Here is a 21,106-nt window from a genome sequence, read left to right on the forward strand (position 1 = left end):
TCAATATGTAGAGAATAATTTGACGATCATTTAGTGCAAGAATGGCGATTTTTCGTTCAATCTGAGCAAAGTTTCAAGTTTTTTCAGTTTTTCAGAAAGTCCGGGGTCGTAAACTCAATTAGTGAAAAAAAAAAAACGTGAAAATTTGTTTAACGACGCGTCAGAATTCTCTCATTCATTCTGTAGAGAATAATTTGACAATCATTTTAGTGTAAGAATGGGGATTTTTCGTTGAATCTGAGCAAAGTTATAGGATTTTTTCGTTTTTTTCTATGAAGTGCGGTTTCTTTCAAGAATTAAAAATAATTTAATTTAAAAATAATTTAATTAAAAAATAATTTAATTTGTCAGTTTTCACGCGAAAGCGGAACGTGCCATGTCACGCATCATTGACGTCGTAAACAAAATTATGCAAATTTCTGGTGAAATGAACACTTTTAAGATCTTGTCAGCTTTCATAGAGGTTTCAAAGGGAAAAAATGTTTCATTTTCGAAATTTACAACTGGTAATTTATGGGAAAGCAAAAGGACGCGGTCGATAAATAATTCTTATTTAGCAAGAGCTTGTCATAGTTCATTATTTTTACTTGAGGATTGCGTGGACTGAACTCCAAAGGAAAAATTTCACGCATTTATGTCGGGCATGAATCGTAATGCGATACTTTGTTGAACATATTTCCCTTTGTGAGATCGGCTTGCCCTACAGCAATTTTGTAATTTTAATTCCCAAAAAAACTTCACGTGCCCATCGGGCAAGTGATGGTTAGAATCCACTAGCCCGATCGCGAAATCCAGTAGCTGCGGACTATCACACGAATTTGCATGACGTAGCTGCACATGGCGTGCTCCTATAAACTTTGAATAAAAAAAACACGTGATATTTTTTAATCGGCGCATCAGAATAATCGGCTTATTCAATCTGTACAGAATAATTTGACAATCATTTTAATAGTACAAGAATGGTCATTTTTCGTTACATAATCGGGCAAAGATATAATTTCTTTTAGCTTTTGAGGAAGTTTCCGTAGCCGTCTAAATTGCAATTACTATGTGTCATCTGCATTCACGAGTTGGCTCACAGGAGCCTTTGATTTGTTTCGGTCGTTTCGTTTTGTTTCGGTTGTTTCGGTCGTTTCATTTCGTTTCGGTTGTTTTGGTTGTTTCGGTCGTTTCGTTTCGTTTTGGTTGTTTTTTCGGTCGTTTCGTTTCGTTTCGGTGGTTTCGGTCGTATCGTTATGGTTGTTTCGGCCGTTTCAGTGGTTTCGTTTCGGTGGTTTCGTTTCGCCGTTTCGGGTTTTAGTACATGCCATTAGTCGAGTCTTCGACAAATGGGAAACTTCGTCAATTATCTGGGAGATTACGGACATAAATCTGGAAAGCAGAAAATATGGCTCAAAATCTCGAGATTACAGACACAAATCTGGAGACAGGGAGATACGGCTCAAAATCTGGAGACTCCCGGATTATCCAGCAGAGTTGGCAGCCCTGATTCAATGACTGTTTTACAGTAGGACCCTATTAATATGACCACCTTCAGGCTGAGAAAATGTGGGCATAATAACGAGGTTGTAAAACTTTACTTTTACTTCATGTGGGGCACAAAAAAGTGGTTGTGAGGAGGGTTTCTCTGTAACTTGTCCTGACCCTGTGGAACTTGGAGAATTGAGAAAATAAAGCCACATAAACCACAGATCTAGAATACCTCGGTTTGCGGCCCATAAGTTCTAAAAATTCCCAAACAATGTACATGTATGATGCATAAGAAATTTCATTCTTGCAACAGGATTTTTTTTCCACACACACATATAGTGGTTTATTTACCAGAGGGTTTTTACTAGACGGTACGATTTTTGCTTACGGCTGTCGCATGCAATTTCTAGAGCGCACGCTGCTCGTGTCATGCAAAAAATCACACAACTCTGGTCACTCAACATTGCCTATACCTACGATTCCTACGACATTTTTTTGTGACATACATGACAGTCGTAAGCGAGTTACATAGGCTTTATTTACACGAAACAATTTGTGTTGTAGGCCTGTTGTACAGTAAGCTTGTCGCATGCGACAAAGTAGTACTGTGTAAATCGCCCTTTATGGAGTTATAACCTTTGGAGAAAACTGATTCTCTTCTTCTTTTCAACAGGAAAAAGTTTGCCTTACCGGAAGACATTGAGTATTTCAACATTCAGTTAGAAATGAACTATGATCTTTTTGATGAATACAAAGAAGTGGAGAGAATTATTGGTAAGTATTACAGTTCCTGTGTGTAATAATATTAACAATAATAATGTTGCACAGTTGTGGGTTGGCTCCATTTCTGGAAGATCTCTTGGTGAATCCATTCCAAACGAATGTCTCCCTCTGACCCCAGAAGTTCCTCCCGATTTCTAAAAAAAAATTATGATTATTATCCTTATGATTATTATTATGATTTCATGGGTTAAATAACGTACTTTGAATGTTTATGTTTTTTTAGTTGGATTGTTTTGGTAAAATATAAAGCACTGCTAGCAATAGGCCATTTTACAGTTGTGTGCTCAGTGCAGTGGCCTTGGATTGGAAGCAAGGCTGTGGCTGACCTTGTTTTCATACAAACCTCAGTGCTTTTCCAGGGTTCTCATCAGAAGGTGGGACCCGGGTACCAGTACCAGGATACACAGAGTCAGTACCTGCCTACTTTCAAACTGAACATAAAGAAAGTCACTTCAAGTGTAATTTACTGCCCAGCTACTCTCCTATAGGTGCCCCCCTACTTCAAAGCTTAATGAAATGCCTGCTTTTCATGTATAAATGCAAACTAGTTAACATAAGAGCACCATGATCGATCTACATATGGAAAGCAGTGAGGTTTGTATCAAGACAAGGTCACCCGCAGACTCACTTCCAATCCAAAGCTAGGTCACTAAGCACACTTGTAACTGTAAAATGGGCTTAATTGTCTTAATGTTTACTCTCAGGTGAAACCCATCTTGTAATTGTTACTATAGGATACGAAGAGCTTGTGCATTTATTGTGCAATAGATCAATAGAAAGTATTAGGGCCGGCTTGAAGTAATGATGCATTATTTGATGTTGCAGCTCATACCATGGTTAAAAACCTGGATGAGAAAGGGAACACTGTCAATCAGGTGGACTACTTATGCAAGTGGCAGGGGCTGCCATATGTTGAGAGTACGTGGGAAGATGGAGGACTCATCTCAAGGTTTCATCAGCAGAAAATTGACGCCTATCTCAAGCGACAACAGTCAGAAAGAATTCCACCAAGAAGTGCAAAGGTTCAACGGCAACGACCAAGATTTGTTCCTATAAAAAAACAGCCATCCTTTATTGGTGGCGAAGACCTCATACTTCGGGACTACCAACTGGATGGACTGAATTGGCTTGTTAACTCTTGGTGCAAAGGACATTCAGTCATTCTTGCTGATGAAATGGGTCTTGGGAAAACAATTCAAGTTATCTCTTTTCTGTCATATTTGTATAATGCTCAGGCTCTTTATGGACCTTTCTTGTTGGTTGTACCACTGTCGACACTAGCTGCTTGGCAGAGAGAGTTCAGTCTGTGGAGCAAGGAAATTAATGTTGTGGTTTATCTTGGAGATGTAACAAGTAGAAACAAGGTGAGCTTTGTAATAAAAATATTATTTTTCTGTGCTGATACAGGGATGTCACTAAGAGCCGGCTACCAGCAAACTTCATTGTCTGAAAGGGAACTTATCACAATCGGGAGATGTCTAGAAATCTTCAGGGGCAGCCAACAGAACCGTTCCAGCAACAGTGAAGAGCCTCCAAGGGCTGTGGCATCAAGGCTATATTTAGGGCTTCAATTGGGGGGGGGGGGGGGGGTTCAACCTTCCACCATAATTTTAACATTTCATTAGGTTCAACGGTAAAAAGAAAGCCACAATCTGCGTTCGATCTTATCTAGTGGGAGTGTGACACAAAAAGACAAGGAGGAAGTCTGTTTTATTTTTTACTAAGTATTCGATATTTATAGTGGACGTAAAAAAGCAGGACATTTATGTACCAAAGCGGGAGAGCGGGAGATGAGGCAAAAAAGTGGGAGAGTTGGCATCACTGCTGCTGAGTTTTTTTTCTTAGCTACTTCCCTGCTGATATATATATAAAAAAGGAACAGTCTGACATGTTGATTGTACCCAGGCCAGTGTAGGCACCCTGCATATTGATTGGCATGTATAAACAGTAGAGAAAGGAAAAGGGCCGATGGGTTGAACAGCAACCACCTACAAGAGCTTTTGAGCACAGAACAGGAAGGAAAGCATGCCACACAGCTGAAGCACTCTCAAACATTGGCAAAATGTCTGCTTGGAGAGTGTGCATTACTATTGGTTAAATTGCATTTAATTGTAAATTAAATAAATACAAAGTAGCAAAATAATGGCTTTGCTGACTCATTTAAAATGCAGCGTTACTAGTTAGTATAAAATGTCACCAAGCTGTCGGCTACACACATGCATGACTGACAGGTCTTTTTTTGTAACTTTCAGATTCGGGAATTTGAATGGTATCGTTCCAACAGCAAGTCTATAAAATTCAATGCACTTCTGACAACTTATGAAATCTTGCTAAAAGACAAGGTAGGTCCCAAGTCAAAGATAACATGCATCTATTTTGTGTGCTGGGATTTTATGTAATGTTACGGATTGTACTTCATTTGAGTTTGTATAAGGGAGCAAAAATGCTGTTGGCATTAGAAGATATGTCTTTTTCTTATGATGTCAATCAAGAGTGTGAGTTGTGCTGCCTTGTTAGCCGAGAACCCACTTTACCAGTGAAACGTTTTATGTATGGGAGCCTGTCTTTGCTGGTGTTTGTTTCTGTAAATTCTCTGGGCTGAGACAAAACCTACAACCATGCTATACAGCTGTAGATGATACAAAGTGTCCAAAAGCCGATTGACAAGTACACTTGTCTGTAGAAAACTGCCTCAGTTGTGAAAAATGTTTTATTTTCAATTGTTAATTAATTTTATTAGTTAAATATTGTCAAGAATTTTCCATGGTCGAAATTTCCAAGCTTCTTTGGTTGTTTGATTGTTGTTGTTTTTTTAAATTGTCTTGCCAGCCTATTCCTCTACATTATTTATTTATTTTGTCTGGTTTTGTTTTCTCAAAAGCTTACCTTAGGAACTGTCAACTGGTGCTGTCTTGTGGTGGACGAAGCTCACAGGCTGAAGAATGATGACTCCCTGCTGTACAAAGCTCTTATGGAGTTCAACACCTACCACAGGGTGCTAATAACAGGCACACCCCTGCAGAATTCACTGAAAGAACTGTGGGCATTGTTACATTTTATCATGCCTAACAGGTACATGTAACAGTGTTTTCTTCTTCAGATTACAGTAGTTTGAAGTTGGGGAAAAGTAGACAAACTGCCGGTAATATAATGGAGCAACTGTATGAATGGACTTGAGGGGGTGGGAGGGGAGTAAGTGTTTATATGTGGTTGTCACAGCTAAGTGTTGTTGTTGTTTGTTTGTTTGTTTTTTTTCACACATAGCATGTGAAAGGGTCAGGAAATGTAATTTTTTAGTATTTTACTTTAAAGGCTAGGATTTACCAAAGCATTGATTTGAAACTGTAGCAATTACATCCAACTATTAGAGAAGGTGGCAAAAACTTAGCAGAAATGTTTTTGGTTGTCTTGGGAGATATTTTAAAAGGGTGTATAGTTTTTATGTGCATGTGTGTGGGAAAGGGTAAGGGGCTGTACCTCCTGGGATAAAATCTTATTGAGTAGCCTCCACCCCTCACCCCCTCCCCCCCCCCCCCCCCCCCACACACACACACACACATACGCTACACCTTAGAGTTGGAGTTCCTTAAGGTTGGGTTTTGTAGCTAAGAAGAAGACATACACCTAACCCCAGAGTATTTTGCACCATAATAATTACTTGAGACCAAAAATATATTCATGGTCCCAATCTTCAGTCTAATTACTTACCACAGTGGTCATTTTGCTTATGAACTGTAACCTTTGGTGACTGATTCATGTACAGCATATGCTGTCAGTAGTAAAACATATACTTGTTTGGTTAATTGTTTTCAAGCTGTGACTCACTCTGTTATGTGCAGTACATGTGCAGGCTGTAGTGTTCTTTACTGGTCAATAGAGTTCTATTAACTATTATTAGAACTCTATCCATAGTGTTAATTACTGGACAGAATTTTAATGATTATTATTAGAATTCTGTCCAGTTACGGTGTAACAGGGGTTTCATCAAGGTTTGAAGTAGGGGGGGGGGGGGGGGCACCTAAAGGAGAGTAGGGCAGAAAATTACACTTGAAGTGAATTTCTTTATGTTCAGTTTGAAAGTAGGCAGGTACTGATTCTTGTGTATCCTGGTACTGGTACCCGGGTCCCGCCTTCTAATGAGAACCCTGAGTTATGAACACTAGCCTGTTATTTGAAGGATAATGGCAGAATGACCATGTGACCTTATTTACCCTACATTTGCCTGACTCACCGTTTTCAGTTTCTTAGTAAATTTGAGTAGTTTTACGTTAGCGTCAAAGGTCCTGAAGAATTATTTTCCACTATTCTGACCTCTGTACTAATTTTTTCAAGAAAACATTGAGGCACATCTTATGTTTTCTGTTTGCCGTTTGCCATTTGCGGTAAACGTGATTGTTAATCTCTATTGTTATGGATAGGTTTGACTCATGGGACCTGTTTGACAAGGCCCATGCTACCCAAGAGGAGAAAGATAAAGGATTTTCTACACTTCACAAGGAACTAGAGCCTTTTCTTTTAAGAAGAGTCAAGAAAGATGTTGAGAAGTCCTTGCCGGCTAAGGTACTAATAATGTTATGGTGGAAGCATTTAAGTGGCAGTGCTTTCGTAAAGGGTTGGGGGGGGGGGGGAAGGATATACCTTAACTGTATTGTGTCAGTTTTAGTTCCGCAATTCAAATGTCTTTGTTGACAGTTATGAAACCTGTAGGACAACAGTACAATTGTACATGTACATGTTAAAGCACACACTGTCTTTACTGCTGGCATAATAATATTCATTTCATTTGACATACAATATCACCAGCTCTGAGGTGAATTAACATTCATTTGTTACATTGTATTATTTTATTTTATTTATTTCATTTTTATTGGATGTATAGGTGGAACAGATTCTTAGAGTGGAAATGTCATCAATTCAGAAACAGTATTATAGGTAAGGTACAAATCGAAAATATGGTCATGAAAAATAAGTAAAAAAATAATGCCAAACTTGTCCCATTAACACTGCACAGTAAATAGCAGAATAAAATGGCCAACATATTGGTGGATCAGATAAGGAAAGGTAACTCTAATATACATGTATTATAACATTGCATATAGCTGCAGTGTTTATTGCAGTTTGCTGCTATATGAATTTATTTGTTTTAAAATATTTGTATGACTTGCTGTATTTATTTTAATTTTATAGATGGATCCTCACAAAAAACTTTGCAGCTTTAAACAAGGGTTTAAAGGGAAACACAAACAGCTTCTTGAACATTGTGATGGAGCTAAAGAAATGCTGTAACCATGCTCAGCTGATCAGACCTGACAACTACCAGACAACTACAGACCCACTACAGGTATTAATAAACGTAACGTCTAAGTTCTGCAACCTATTTATTACAGATTCGTTTGCGAAAATGTAATTGTTTCAAGAAAGGTGATTATTGTTTCAGGAAGAAATGCTACAAATGCAGGTAAAAGGAAATGAATTCCATTTTTTCAGCAATGAACAATAAATTTTATTTTTCCTGGAACGTACAGTACTCTTAAATTTAGGTACCCTTTGTAATCTTGTTAAAGGTGTGATGCACTTGTCTGAGTTAAGCCACAGTGGTGGGGCGGGATGGTGGGCAAAGGCAGGACACTTTTACTTACACTGGCGGTGAGATTTTTTATTCGGCTGTCCCAGAACATAATTTGTGGCTGGTCAAAAGAATCAGTAGATATAATTATCTATGAAAAATCATTAGTAGCAAAAATGTTCATAATAATTATGGTCACCATTACGGGCAGATAGTTGCTGTCAAGTCAACTGTCTGTGCCTGCCCCTTTCCCCCCCCCCCCCCCCCCACCCCTTAGCAGCTCATCGTTGATCGGGTGCATAATACTCGAGATCTGTTACATAGAGATTTAACTGGTCCTTATTTGAGAGAAGAGTTAAAATTATTGTAGAGTAGAAGGAGCATGTATCTTTCTTGTGAAATTGTCAGATGCAATCTAGACTAAATTAAACTTGTTGTTCATTTGCCATTTAATTGTTCCTGGTGTTATTTTCAGAACCTTATCAGAGGGAGTGGCAAGCTGTTCCTGCTAGATAAGTTACTGTGCAGATTAAAGGAAACTGGCCACAGGGTTCTTATCTTTTCACAGATGGTTCGAATGCTGGATATCTTAGCAGAGTATCTCCAGCTACGTCGCTTCCAATTTCAAGTAAGTGATCTAAAGCAGACTGTCTTGATCATTACGTGCATGTACATGACTGTATGCTAGCTGCTTTTTTATGCACAACCATCCAAGAGTAGCAGAAGTGTCAATGAGGCTGTGGGGCAGTTACCAAGTCTTAGCGTTAAATGCAATCATCTCTGTCACATGTTTTTCTCTCTAGAGATTGGATGGCTCCATTAAAGGAGACTTGAGAAAACAGGCTTTGGACCACTTCAATGCTGAAGGTTCTGAGGTATGTGCTGTATCCATATTATTGTCCATAACAATATTGGCCATGGTAGTCATGATTGTCTCCAGGTGACCCTGGTTTGTCATGGCTGGCCATGATACAGGGTAGGTCTTTAGGTACCCATGGTTGGCCATGGGTTGGCTGCTAAAGGCTTGTTAAGTTTGAATGTGTTTTTCATTAATTCCTACAGTGTAAATGAACTGACATTGGTTTTCCATTCTCTTACAGGACTTCTGTTTCCTGTTATCTACTCGTGCTGGTGGCCTGGGTATTAATCTGGCCACAGCTGACACAGTGATCATATTCGACTCAGACTGGAACCCCCAGAATGACTTGCAAGCACAGGCTCGCGCCCACAGAATAGGACAGAGGAATCAGGTTGGTGGGTTGGTCCATTTAAAAAATGGAAAATTCTCATACTCACTCTTGTTATTATGATCGCGATGAAAATTAAGGGAAGAAGAAAAAAACATTGTGTACACAGAATTACATCATCATTTATCTGTTTTTGTATTTGTTCTTTTTCAAGGTAAATATTTATCGACTTGTGTCTAAAGGAAGCATCGAAGAGGACATATTAGAGCGAGCAAAGCGCAAGATGGTGCTTGATCATCTCATTATCCAGAGAATGGACACAACTGGTCGCAAGGTGTTGTCCAAGTCATCAGCAGCTCCCTCATCGTAAGCTCTTATAAGCCGATTCTTATTTTAGTCTGATTCAAACTCGTGAAGCAAGTTTAATCACCATCATTTTATGATGCTTTTATTTCTGTTACTGGGAGCTCCAAAATTCTGATATTGATAGCATGCTTGTGTGTTTGTACTCAGTTTAGTAAGGTTCATTTCAGGTCACATTAGGGTAAGGTTGTGTCATTTTACAACCACATTTTGATGAAAATTATTGTCCTTAAATTGCAGGAGCAACCCTTTTAACAAAGAGGAACTTGCAGCAATCTTAAAATTTGGAGCTGAAGAGCTTTTCAAGGAGAGTGATGGAGGAGACACTCAGCTGCAGGTTTGCAACAAAAACCTAATAAATAAACTGAGATGAATATTTGAGTGTCCAGTTAATGATGTGTGATATGATTAATGATTGTGCAGTTCCAGAAAAAATCCACACCCACCCCTTGGAAGGGGTGAATGGCATCCTAAAGTGTTAATTCAAGTTTGGTTTAACTTCCAGGAAATGGACATTGATGACATTTTGCGAGGAGCCGAAACAAGAGAATCTGATGATCATCCACAGACAATTGGGGAAGAACTTCTCTCTCAGTTCAAGGTACAGTAGCATGCACACCACTTTGGCCTGAAATTTTCATTCTATATTGGGGAGTTGCTTATCTATCGGATGCCTGGAAAGTGTTTGCACCTTTACTGCCAAAATACATTTTTGTGACGGCTTGAAACCAGTTCTTTCCCGTCCAATCGATCACATGCCTGCTTTTTAAGTTTTCCACGACTGTAAACCAAAATGTGCCATTCCTTGCTTTATAAAATATACTCCCTGAAAAATTGACCCAGTGCATCTTCCTGTGAGGTTAGCAACGACGATCGATGATGATGATAATGATGATGATGATGATAAGTAATTTGCCTTTGTTGAAGACATGCTAGTAAACAGTTGCCAAAGAAATGCCTACCCTTTTTCCATGAAGTATTGTACATGTAGCCAAACAGTGACATTACTCACGAGATTGTTATAAAATTTCCATAAAGCCAACAGGCATAAAGATTGTTATAATTCACTTGCTTTTGAGACTTTTCCATTTTGGGAGGTTTTCCTTCATTGGAACAATCAGTTCCAGTGTGTTGTTCCAGAAAATATCCATACCTCTTTTGTCCAGAGGTGACCAGTGTTGGTAAATTCCTGATGGACATAATGTTTTTAGGTTGCTAGTATCACAATGGATGCAGATGAAGATGAGGTTAATATTGTGGATCAAGAGATTAAAGCCAAAGATGAAGAGAAAAGCTGGACAGATATCATCCCTGAATCAGAGAGGCAAAAACTTGAGGAAGAGGAGGAGCAAAAGAAACAACTAGAGCTGTATTTACCAAAGCGAAATAGGAAAACTGTGAAAAAGGTACAATATCCCAGTTCCTTTCTTTTGCGTGTTACCTAGGTATAGATTGTTTTGAGTAGCTTTAACGAGAGTTAAACAACTGACAAATTAAACCTGACTGGCACTTGGATATGAATTGTGAAGGCTGTTGAATAGGCTGGAAAATCAAGCCTTCAGTAGAGAGGACTAGGACCAGTAACAAACTGAACCCAACTAAATAAAGGTACAGGAACAGAGTGTCAAACCATGTTTACTCTGGTGGAAGACCCAGGGGAGATGCTCAGGTATAAACGTGACAGGGGGTCAGACATATTTTTTTGGGTCTAAAATTTTCAACTCCAGCCTGTACTTTTTTGGGTTGAAGATTTAACCGCGTATTTTTTGGGTTCAAATTTCCACCAGGCTAATAGTTCTTATGCAATTCAAGCCAAAGTTCCTGCAAGATCCGAAAGCATGGGTCTAAAATTTCTAGTCTTGTGTTTTTTTGGGTGCACAATATAAGGTCCATGTATCTTTTTGGGTGCAAAACATTAGGCTCTGTCGGACCCCCCCCCCGTCACGTTTATATCCGAGTACCCCCACTGGGGTGGAAGACCAGCAAGCTTCACCACAGTATCACAGAACTGTTCCTTCTTTCTTTGCTGCAAAATGAACGATTTTAAGTAAAACATAGAAAGGCACATGAAGTCTTTGTTTTCAGAGGTCGTTCATCAGTTTTGTTGTGAACGGCTAAAGAATTTGGCACCGATTGGTTTTGAAATGTTTAAATCCATTAGTCTTGTCACTATTACTTTATCAACAGATGAATTATGGCAAAGCTGCCAACAGTGACAGTGAACAGGAAGAGAACCACGCGAAGAAAGGAAGAAGTCGAAAGAAGAAGTCTGAGTCTGATAGTGATGAAGATTCTGGAGCAGAAGGCAAGGAAACAAAGAGAAAACGAGGAAGGCCACGTACCATCAAGAGGGAAGATGTGGATGGATTCAACGATGCTGAGATAAGAAGGTTGGGACAGAATGATCATTCGAAGGGGTGTGTGGAAAAAAGCCCTAAGTGACATCTGATCTTACGTCAAGATCTCCTTTGCTCATACAAGGAAGAACAAGGCAATTTACTAGGAGAATTAAGCACTCAATTAGATGTCACTTAAAACTTTTTTCCAGGCACCCCTTCATTTGATGTCATCATTATCATCATCATCATTATTAATATTTAACTGTCCAACCAGCGTAATTTTACACAAATTCGTATAAATTTACATGTAAAACATTACATGTTTGCACAAAATTAACATTAAAAATGACTGGGTGCTCTGAAAAGTAGCACAAATCTCCGCTGGACACTGCTGATTTTACCCTGCACAAGTGAGCTTAGCTTTCTATTTACTCTGTCAAAACATTTGCAGGTTTGTCAAAGGTTACAAGAAGTTTGGGAGACCAAGATCAAGGTAATCTTAATTTTTGTTTGTTTGTTTGTTTGTTCATTTGGTTGTTCATGCAGCCAACCAACCAGGCAGTCAGGTAGTCAATTATTTTTAATTGATATCTTGAACTCGGGTTTTGTTGGCAGAGGCGAATTCATCTGTCAAATGTCACAAAGAACATGTATACTGTAGGTTTAAGTCAAGTTCAAGGCAGACATTTTCTGAACTTTCTTTGAAACTGACATAGTTGCTTTTATTACAGCTATGAGCTCATTGAAGATAACTTGTAATAATTTGTTATTGTTTATATTGCAACACATTGTTTTTAATTTCAGTAGAGGTTTGCAATGTTGTTTAATGTCTGAAACCTTTTTCTCTATCCTTAAGGCTTGATGCTATTGCTGCTGATGCTGAACTGGAAGATAAATCCATTGAGGATCTTTCCAGACTGGCAGATATTCTTCACAACAGTTGTGTGAAAGCTGTGGCAGAGTATGAAGACAAACTAAAGGAGGATCCCAACTTTGATGGTGAGCTGTCTTGCATTCTACTTGTTCAAATTAAATTTGCACTTATTAATGGATGAAGGTACAGATAATACATGGTAACCAGAAAAAAAAAAAACCCATAATATTGTTGTTATGGCGGCTAACCGTTTTTCTTTAATGTGACTTACATGTATGGTATATGCCTGTGGCAATGAAAACTCCACCAGCTACATGAATAAAATCTTGGCTATATTCCTGAAATATTTACATTTTATTGTTACTTGTATTCATTTATTTGTTTAAATTATTATTGTTTGTTATTGGTTCTCGTCCTTACTCTGAGGGTTTTTCTCCATGCAGGTACTCTGGTTTTCCTTCCTACACAAAAACCAACATTTCCAAATTCCAATTTGATCTGGAATGTATAGACATCTTTGAATGAGTTTAGTGGTTAAACAAATTACATTTTTTATAACAATTTATTAACTTGTTAGTTTATCTTTTTATTTAAGTTAATTTTTTTTTTTTTCAGGTAAAAAGCGTGGAGCCACTGTAAGACTCAGCAATGTGACAGTAAATGCACCATCGGTGTTAAAACATGAAGAAGAACTTGAATGTGTTGCTGCCATTATGCCAGATGACCATGAAGCCAGGAGAAAGTGAGTGAAAAATTTGGGATATGGCAGTAAAAGTTCTTTTAGAGTTCTGCCCTGAACTCTCCAGCTTGAATGGGTAATGGTACAACTCCTTGTTGTTTTATGCATGGTACCAGAACTGGAACTGCTGACTTTACTGGTCACCTGCAACTCAGTGCTGGACATTGTCCAACCATATTTCTAAAATATCAGACTTGTTCTTAAGTTTGCTGGGACGCCGTACCCCTGCAACTCAGAATTATTTTGTCTGTAAAAGGTTGTTAACTGGTGGCATTTGATAGTGAAAAGCATTCAAATTGCAAAGTGGCGCATCTCCATCTTATCTTTTACAGTGTCAAACACTATCCCAACCGCGTTTACTTGGGTTAAAAGATGGAAATGTCACTAAGCTCTGTGCAAAGGGCCCTATAGTGCAATGCAAAACCAGGTTCTGCACATCATCATTTATGCCAATGGATCGTGTCTCATGTATATGTCCAATCAAAACACACGCCCTGTCAAGCAAGAAGAAGTATTTCCATCACTAATCACTGAGTGCCATTGCTCCTATCCGTCGCATTTTCTCACACTTAACGTGATAAAGGTTGAGAAACAGGACTATTAAAACTTACAGGTATTTTGTCTGTTTGCTGTGCAGATTTCGCTTGATGGCACCTGCTAAGAGCGTCCACTGGGGGGTACCCTGGGACATTCCTGATGATTCTATGTTACTGGTTGGCATCTTTGAGTGTGGATTAGGCAACTGGGAGGCCATCAAGGCTGATCAGACCCTGTCGCTGTCATCTAAGGTAAGGTCAATAAAGAAAACAAGAACAGCAGGGCCCTAAAGTGAGGATGTCACTAAAACTAAATCTGGGAAATTATGGGAGTAGATATTTGAAAAGAGCATGATGAAAACGCCCACGTACTAAAAATTGGCATGTATTATTACAATTTGCAGACAAGATACTGACACTTCTGCTCTGATGACCCTATACAAATTCTTCTAAATTTGTTTTGGTCCTGATCCAGTTACCTGAGGGAAAAGTAAAAGGGTTTGTATTGAGTCATCCGAGCATAAAGGTCGCAATAAAATTGCTGGTTTGGGCGTCTAGCTCTTTCTAAATAAAATTATCTCAATAAATTCCACAAAGTTCTTTACAAAATAATTTAAATATTAGTTATGTCACACTTTAGGACTCTGTTGAGTAATACTTTTGTGCTGCGCTTCATTCGCTTTCCAATTCTTTGACCCAAATTAGGGTTTCAGAAAATGTGTAAATTATTTATTTACTTATGGCATAACTCCACCAACCTCTTTTTCCAAGTTTAGGGATAAATAGTTATTACAGACATAAACTACTTTTGTTTTTGTTGTTAAGTACTCAATTAATTTAAATCAAGCGTGCTCTTTTTTCCACAAAAGATCCTGCCTCCTGGAAATTTAAAGCCACAAGACAAGCATTTGCAAACAAGAGTGGAATACCTGATTAAACTGCTAAAACAAGCTGAAGTGGAGGACAAAGCAGAACAGCTAAGAAAGGTAAACATTTAACCTGACTTAAACATTTTGGGTCAGTTATTAAAAGACAGTTTAGACGGTGTTTAACAAAACCACGTTCTAAGCCATTTTCAGTTTTGCCAACAATCATATCTAGACATTGTCTACTGCCCACTGTAACAAGAAGGCTTTCATCCCAGGCTAGAAAACTATTTATCTACTTAAAATAAAACACCTATAAACAGATTTGGAGGCCCACTGATTGTTTTAAGCCGGGGCCTAAGTTAGACTCTGGTTAAATAGCTGGCTCTTTGCCTTTTTATTCATCATTTACCTACAAACATGAACTTGACTTTCTCAGTATATAAGGGAGAGAAATAACCTATATACCAGGGCAGCAACAATGCCATCCACATCCTGCAGTCCTGAAATGAAGCATTTTCTGGCAGCATCCGGTTGTCCTTTGGCAATTTCTACTTGATGTTGTGTTTAAGATTGCTGAAAGTAAAAACAATAGGGTAAAATTGTGACTTTTTCTTATCTCCACATTCAAAACAAAAATTCACTGCGTAATATGTAGATCACAGGTAATGTTACAAAATGTTTGGCTGCGGGATGAAGTAAACCATCTGAAAGATGCTGCGGTTAAAATCTAAATTGACTGCAAGTTTCCCAAACTTCAGATTTACAATATCCATTTTTCGTATTGCAGTGGAACCTCAATTTACGAAATGCAAAGGGACTAGGGAAATTGGTTCGTTATAGCGAGGTTCTGTTCCATACATTTTAAAAAGGCCAGGCTGGTGAATGTTGTTTGTCATACCGAGTACTTCGTTATGTAGAGGCTCGTTTAATCGAGGTTCCACTGAATTTTGTCTCCTTCCTAGTCATCGCAAATGCTCAAGTCAAAAATACGCCAACTGAAACGGAAAGAATCTAAAAAGGGAAAGCCACACTCAGACGTGGAATCACTCAACAACAGCGCTGCACCCTCGCCTATGGAGGTGTTGTCCCCCCCTGATGGAGCAGAAAATAAAGAAGATGGAGTCACTGTTGACACAAGTCAGGAGGGGCAGGTGGTACCAGAAGTGAAAAAGAAAAGAAAGGTTTCCAAAAAGAAGGAGAATGGCAAAGAAGAGGGAGAAAAGGTGAGTTTGTTTTTTATGCCCAAAGTGGTCAACAAATGATTTTTCTTTTGATTACGTTGTTACTTGTAGTGAGTCATGCATAGTGGATGCATGATATCTAGGTGTTAGACACGCCATAACCGCCGAGCCCTTGGAAACGTTGCTACGATGTTTTATCCGCGTTTTTGCGCTTCGTTTTGCCCATATTCTTGGCTTCTTATTGCACAGGAAGCCGAGAACAGCGGATAAAACATTGGAGCACGTTTCCTGAAGGAATTCAAGGCCACATGCAAAAATTCCGGTGAATCTGAGCTAAACAACAAAACGCGATCTGAAATGCATTTAGGTCGGTTATGCCCCGAGCTCTTCATTTGTATGTCAGAAATTCATGATTAGGTTTGGGACATTAGAGCGGTTTCCAATTGAGTGTCGTAAAACCAAAACCAAAGTAATAACTCTGGCCAATCTCAACAGATGTAAACAACACAACGAGCCAATCAGAATTCGAAGCAAATACATGAAACTGGCGTCAAGCGCGGGAAAACGCGTGCGGCCAAAACACGATTGGTTTTGGTTTGGATTCCCATTGGTTGAAAAAGTGGCGCGAGTTTTGTTAACCAATCACAGAGCGTAGTAATGCAAAACCAATGCAAACGCGAAATTACTTTCGACACTCAATTGAAAACCGCTCTAACAGAAAACTTTCACCAGTGCTCATGTTCTGGACTGATCTTTGTTTAGCCCAAACGACAAAAGAAAGAGAAAAAGGAAGTGTCCAAAGAAAAGAAGCAGGATGTCAAAGAAGCTGTGGATCATGAAGAACCTGCCTCACCTGCAAAGGAAGACATCAGCAAACCATCTAAAGAAGAAGGCAAGCCTCGGGGCTCCTATGCACTGGCAGACATGGACAAGGCTACATTTGATGAAGTATGTGTAGTGCTTGTAAAATAGTGTCTTGCTATGGACGACCGCTTTGCATTTCTCAATTTTTGTTTTCAAATTTGGCTCAGACAGAAATTGGTGCCACTAACTCTTTGAAAAGATAATTGAGCTGAAGATATCGCAGTCCATCAAGATATGTAAATACGGGCGATGGTGTATCCTCACAAGCTGACAAAATACTGGTAGTAACCTTGTGATGGAGTAACTTCTCGTTTGGGTATATAACGAGCGGCTGTTTTCATTCCTTAGTTAAGATGTATCCTAAGCATTGCTGTAATATAAAAGCCTATTGTCGAAGAGCAATACGTAGGATCACTGATCCAGCCCCTGTACAGTAGTGTTATATGGACTGATGCATTCGCCTTAGGGATCTTTTATTTTTACAGGGGAGGAGGTTTGGTACAATTTTGTCCTTCCAAAATAATTTTACTTAGTCCCCCTCGGAAAGACATTTTTTTCTCAGGCAAGCCCCTCCCCCAAAGAAAACAGAGAAAGAAAAGAAACTTGGGGTACATGTCACATTAAGGTAATAGAGTTTCTTTTTTTGACCGCTGGAAATTGTTTGACGCCCCCTCCCTTGCCCCTTCCTATGAAGCCAATATTTTCCCATGTCCGCCCTTCCAGTTCCAACAGGCCACCCCATCTAACAGTTCCTTGTGTTGTGTATGTTACAGTGCAAAGAAAAGATGCGTCCAGTGAAGCGAGCGCTAAAAATGCTGGAGAGCCCTGAAGACATGAAAGAAACCGATCAAGTGGCGCAGACGAGACAGGTACGACAGAAGAAGAGAAGACAATTTATAAACGGTTACGGAAACTAACTCGGGGGTGAAGATCTGTTAGCCTTATGCGCCAGCCAGCGCTAGAGATGTGGTGAAGTACAGTGGTCGAGTTGGCGTCTTGGGGCATGTTATGAAAAGCCATATACTTGTTTTTGTTAAACTTTTTGGGGAGGTGGAATAACATCTTCCCCTACCAAGTCTAATAACATTTTATAATAATAATTTTGCAGCATTCAAATCGCCAAAAACACGCAGACTTTCTGGCATAATAGATTTTTGCAAAATCAACAACTTTATTAACATAGCATGCGAACAGGCTCCTGAGTGGGGTGTGCTCGCCGAGTTTTCTTATCGCCCTTAACCCAACTTTACTTGAGAGCCTGTTCGTGGACTAAATTAACGTGTCAATAACATCTAGTTTACAATACAACTAGCCTGGCCCCTGCCTTTTTAGTAACTTACCTTATACCATTTGCCATTTCAGTGCTTGTTAAAGATTGGAGATCACATCATGGATATCACTTCTTACTACAGTGACGGCGATGGAGAAGCATTATGGAGAAAGTAAGAACTTTACAGCGCTGAAACATTCCGCTGCTGGAGTTCTTTTGTTTGTGAGTTTCATATATTGACCGTGTATTTTCTTTCTGTTTGTATAGTAACCTTTGGACGTTTGTGTCCAAATTCACGTCATTTGAAGCTAAGAAGCTCTTTAAGCTGTACAAGCATGCGGCCAAGAAAAGAGAAGAATTGAAATCCCAGGAGGTACGTGAAGCTTTAAAAATTGTCTTCTACCATTGTATTTATTTATTTATAAACTGAAAACAACCCACCTTTTGACTGATTGATTGACTCACTTACTGACTGACTGACTGACTGACTGACTGATTGATTGATTGATTGATTGATTCTCATCCCAGCGTAACCCTACCACGTGGTTACCTTAGCTCAATATACAACTGTACCAGCAGGAAACGTAGTCCTTGAGAAATTACGCCTTTATACTTGTAGCCTTTTTGGAGTTAACTCATTTGACTTTTTGCAGCGTGCTCAGCACAAGCCGTCCGTTCAACAACAGCGCTCCCATCAAGACCCCAAGAAACACACAGGAGACCATGCGTCCCAGCGGTCCAGTGACCTTAAAAGACCGCTGGACGGAGGGGGGCCTGGAGGCAAGTTTCCCCGGATGGACCGCACGTATTCAGGCTCTAGTTCTCATAGCGGCGGAAGGCATTCTGGGAGCGGAGATAGCTACGATCCTCGGCGCTCTTCATCCTTCAGTCACTCGGATAGGGCTGGGAGTTCCTCCAAGGACAGATCACGTGACGGGTATGTTTCTCTTTTTGTTGTAGAGTTGCATATCAAAATACACTGCCCCGTCGTAAACTGAAAAAAAATCCACAGTTAAAAACTTGGAACAGGTTCTGTTCTCTTCTTTCAAATCGAAATTAACGTATCTGTAAAGAAGATGATGAGAAAAATAAGGGCCAGCACTGTATAGAAAGCGATTTTAAGCACTTGCGTCGAACAGAGAGATAAGCCACTGGTTTTTGCCATCGAATGTGTCTTTGGATAGACCTCTGATAAAATTCGGTATTTACATCATGATTTTTTTTTTACAGTCACGACCACAGTCACAGATACCACGACTCACATCGCGACAGATCGTCGTACCATTCCTCCGACTACTCCCGACCTCACGACCGCTCTTCGGATCATAGTCGCCCCCACGACCAACACTCGCGATCCTACGAGAGGAGCTCCGACCACCACTCGCGCTCTTACGAGAAGAAAGATCGAAGAGACGACCATCACCGAGGTAGCTCTCGTGATTACTCGTCTGAAAGTCGGCATCACTCGCACCGTGATCGAAACAGCGATTCGGCTTCGCGACACAGTAATCCAACGAGCTCACCCAAGTCTGGTTCTTCGCACGAGAGTAAAAGATACGGAGAAGAAAAGCGAAGCTCGGAGACTGATCGCGAGAAGAGATGACGGCGCGTGATTTTACTTAACTTTAAAGATTTTTTAACACATAACTTGATACAGATATTACAGTGAAACTTGCCGTATTTTTTTCACTCGGAGTTTTCTTGATTACTTTTGACATATTTAACATTTTTTGGGTTGTTGTGATGGTGAGTCCGTTTTCTTTTCTCCTCTGTTTTGGTTTGGTTTTCTTTTTTTATTATTTTCATTTCTCGGCAAATCAAAGCTTCTTTTTTGTGGCAAAGACGTGGAGCTGTCGCTTTGAATTTAAATGTGTGGCTGTTGCCTCTGATTGGTCGAGACGGAAAAACCAACCACTGACGCGTTTCTTCACCTGACGCACGTTAGCTTTCCTCTCCACTCGCGTTTTTTGTTTGTCGTTCTTCTTTAAAGACAAAGAAAGCCGAGTTGCTACTTGAAGACAAACAAATTTTTCAACAGTTAATCTAAATCTCCATCAGTATTCATCCATTCGGCACGTGGCACTGTAAAAAGGGAAGGTTGGAAAACGGTCCGTGTTACGCGAAATAGTGCGGCGTTTGAGGGGTCTAGAGCGAGGGTCAGTTTTGCTGCCTCGCGCCTCTTCCCTCGAACTGAGAGAAGGCGACAGTTTTGCAATCTATCGAAGAAACAATAGCGTATACTTGTAAGTAGATATTTTGTAGTATAGAGCCTATTTATTATCTAAATGAAAGTGAAAATGCCTGCTGAGTGTACGACGTGGTTGAATATGGCAGGCATGTGTAGTGTACAGTATTTTCATGACGGTGTTTCAATCGGGGAATTTAGGTCTGTTGTTTTCAGTTTAAAATAACGGTCAAAGAAATTTGATCACTAAAATGATAGAAGTAAGATTTAACATACATTCGTTTGTAATCGTTTGATCACTGCTGTGCAGGGATGGGAAAATCTAACAATGGAATTCGTTGTGTATGTTTTGTACTCGAGGTGGAATGTATTTTTATGGTATTTTTCCGTGTGTAAAAAAAGGTTTTCTGAAGATATTTAGCTGTACAGTTTGGTGATAACTCCTTTTCTGGAAATGGAATAAAAAAGTGGTTTTGTATTGCATGTTTGCATTTGTGAACGGAAATGTCTGGTTCAAACTGGAGACTTGCGGCTATAAATTGCCATTCCATGTTTCAGTTGTACACTTGTGCCCTGTTCACATAACCCAGACTACTACATAAAACAGAAATGTAGAATAACTTGCAACCTACCAAATATGAACATTACAGGCCGCCTAAAATCTCCTTTCTCGTACGTTTGGTCCACGGACGCCTCTTGCATCCCTACTCGGAAAACTGGGGTAGATAATCGGAGCGGTGGGGGGGGCACTTTTGGAAGTCTGTTGTCGGAGAGGAACAATCCGGGATTGTGGTATGGACGAAAGCAATCAGTGGTCGGAGCGTAACACTTAAGAGACGTCACATGTATTTCTGCCCCAGGTTGTGAATGAATGGTGTAG

At 39.6% G+C, this 21,106-nt stretch overlaps 1 protein-coding gene across 3 annotated transcripts in view; it reads left to right on the forward strand.

Moving 5' to 3' along the window:
- The window catches only part of LOC146468019 (ATP-dependent chromatin remodeler CHD1-like), a 35,192-nt gene extending 14,483 nt beyond the window's left edge, over window positions 1–20,709 (forward strand). For all 3 annotated transcript variants that reach the window (XM_085125055.1, XM_085125056.1, XM_085125057.1), the window contains 27 exons: window positions 2,144–2,244; window positions 3,079–3,617; window positions 4,506–4,595; window positions 5,135–5,325; window positions 6,672–6,813; window positions 7,133–7,185; window positions 7,441–7,594; window positions 8,295–8,447; window positions 8,623–8,694; window positions 8,920–9,069; window positions 9,221–9,372; window positions 9,610–9,706; window positions 9,875–9,970; window positions 10,581–10,775; window positions 11,557–11,759; window positions 12,160–12,201; window positions 12,565–12,707; window positions 13,198–13,324; window positions 13,959–14,109; window positions 14,727–14,843; window positions 15,689–15,949; window positions 16,670–16,855; window positions 17,545–17,640; window positions 18,134–18,213; window positions 18,309–18,414; window positions 18,695–18,978; window positions 19,272–20,709. In XM_085125055.1, the coding sequence (XP_084981181.1) occupies window positions 2,144–2,244; window positions 3,079–3,617; window positions 4,506–4,595; window positions 5,135–5,325; window positions 6,672–6,813; window positions 7,133–7,185; window positions 7,441–7,594; window positions 8,295–8,447; window positions 8,623–8,694; window positions 8,920–9,069; window positions 9,221–9,372; window positions 9,610–9,706; window positions 9,875–9,970; window positions 10,581–10,775; window positions 11,557–11,759; window positions 12,160–12,201; window positions 12,565–12,707; window positions 13,198–13,324; window positions 13,959–14,109; window positions 14,727–14,843; window positions 15,689–15,949; window positions 16,670–16,855; window positions 17,545–17,640; window positions 18,134–18,213; window positions 18,309–18,414; window positions 18,695–18,978; window positions 19,272–19,644 (4,354 nt within the window). In that variant the 3' untranslated portion in view covers window positions 19,645–20,709. The remainder of the gene's footprint in view (window positions 1–2,143; window positions 2,245–3,078; window positions 3,618–4,505; window positions 4,596–5,134; window positions 5,326–6,671; window positions 6,814–7,132; window positions 7,186–7,440; window positions 7,595–8,294; window positions 8,448–8,622; window positions 8,695–8,919; window positions 9,070–9,220; window positions 9,373–9,609; window positions 9,707–9,874; window positions 9,971–10,580; window positions 10,776–11,556; window positions 11,760–12,159; window positions 12,202–12,564; window positions 12,708–13,197; window positions 13,325–13,958; window positions 14,110–14,726; window positions 14,844–15,688; window positions 15,950–16,669; window positions 16,856–17,544; window positions 17,641–18,133; window positions 18,214–18,308; window positions 18,415–18,694; window positions 18,979–19,271) is intronic.
- Window positions 20,710–21,106: the final 397 nt, after the last annotated feature.

This window comes from Pavona decussata, unplaced genomic scaffold (genome assembly GCF_977016875.1).
Source record: "Pavona decussata unplaced genomic scaffold, jaPavDecu1.1 SCAFFOLD_133, whole genome shotgun sequence".
In the NCBI taxonomy this organism is placed as follows: Eukaryota; Metazoa; Cnidaria; class Anthozoa; order Scleractinia; family Agariciidae; genus Pavona; species Pavona decussata.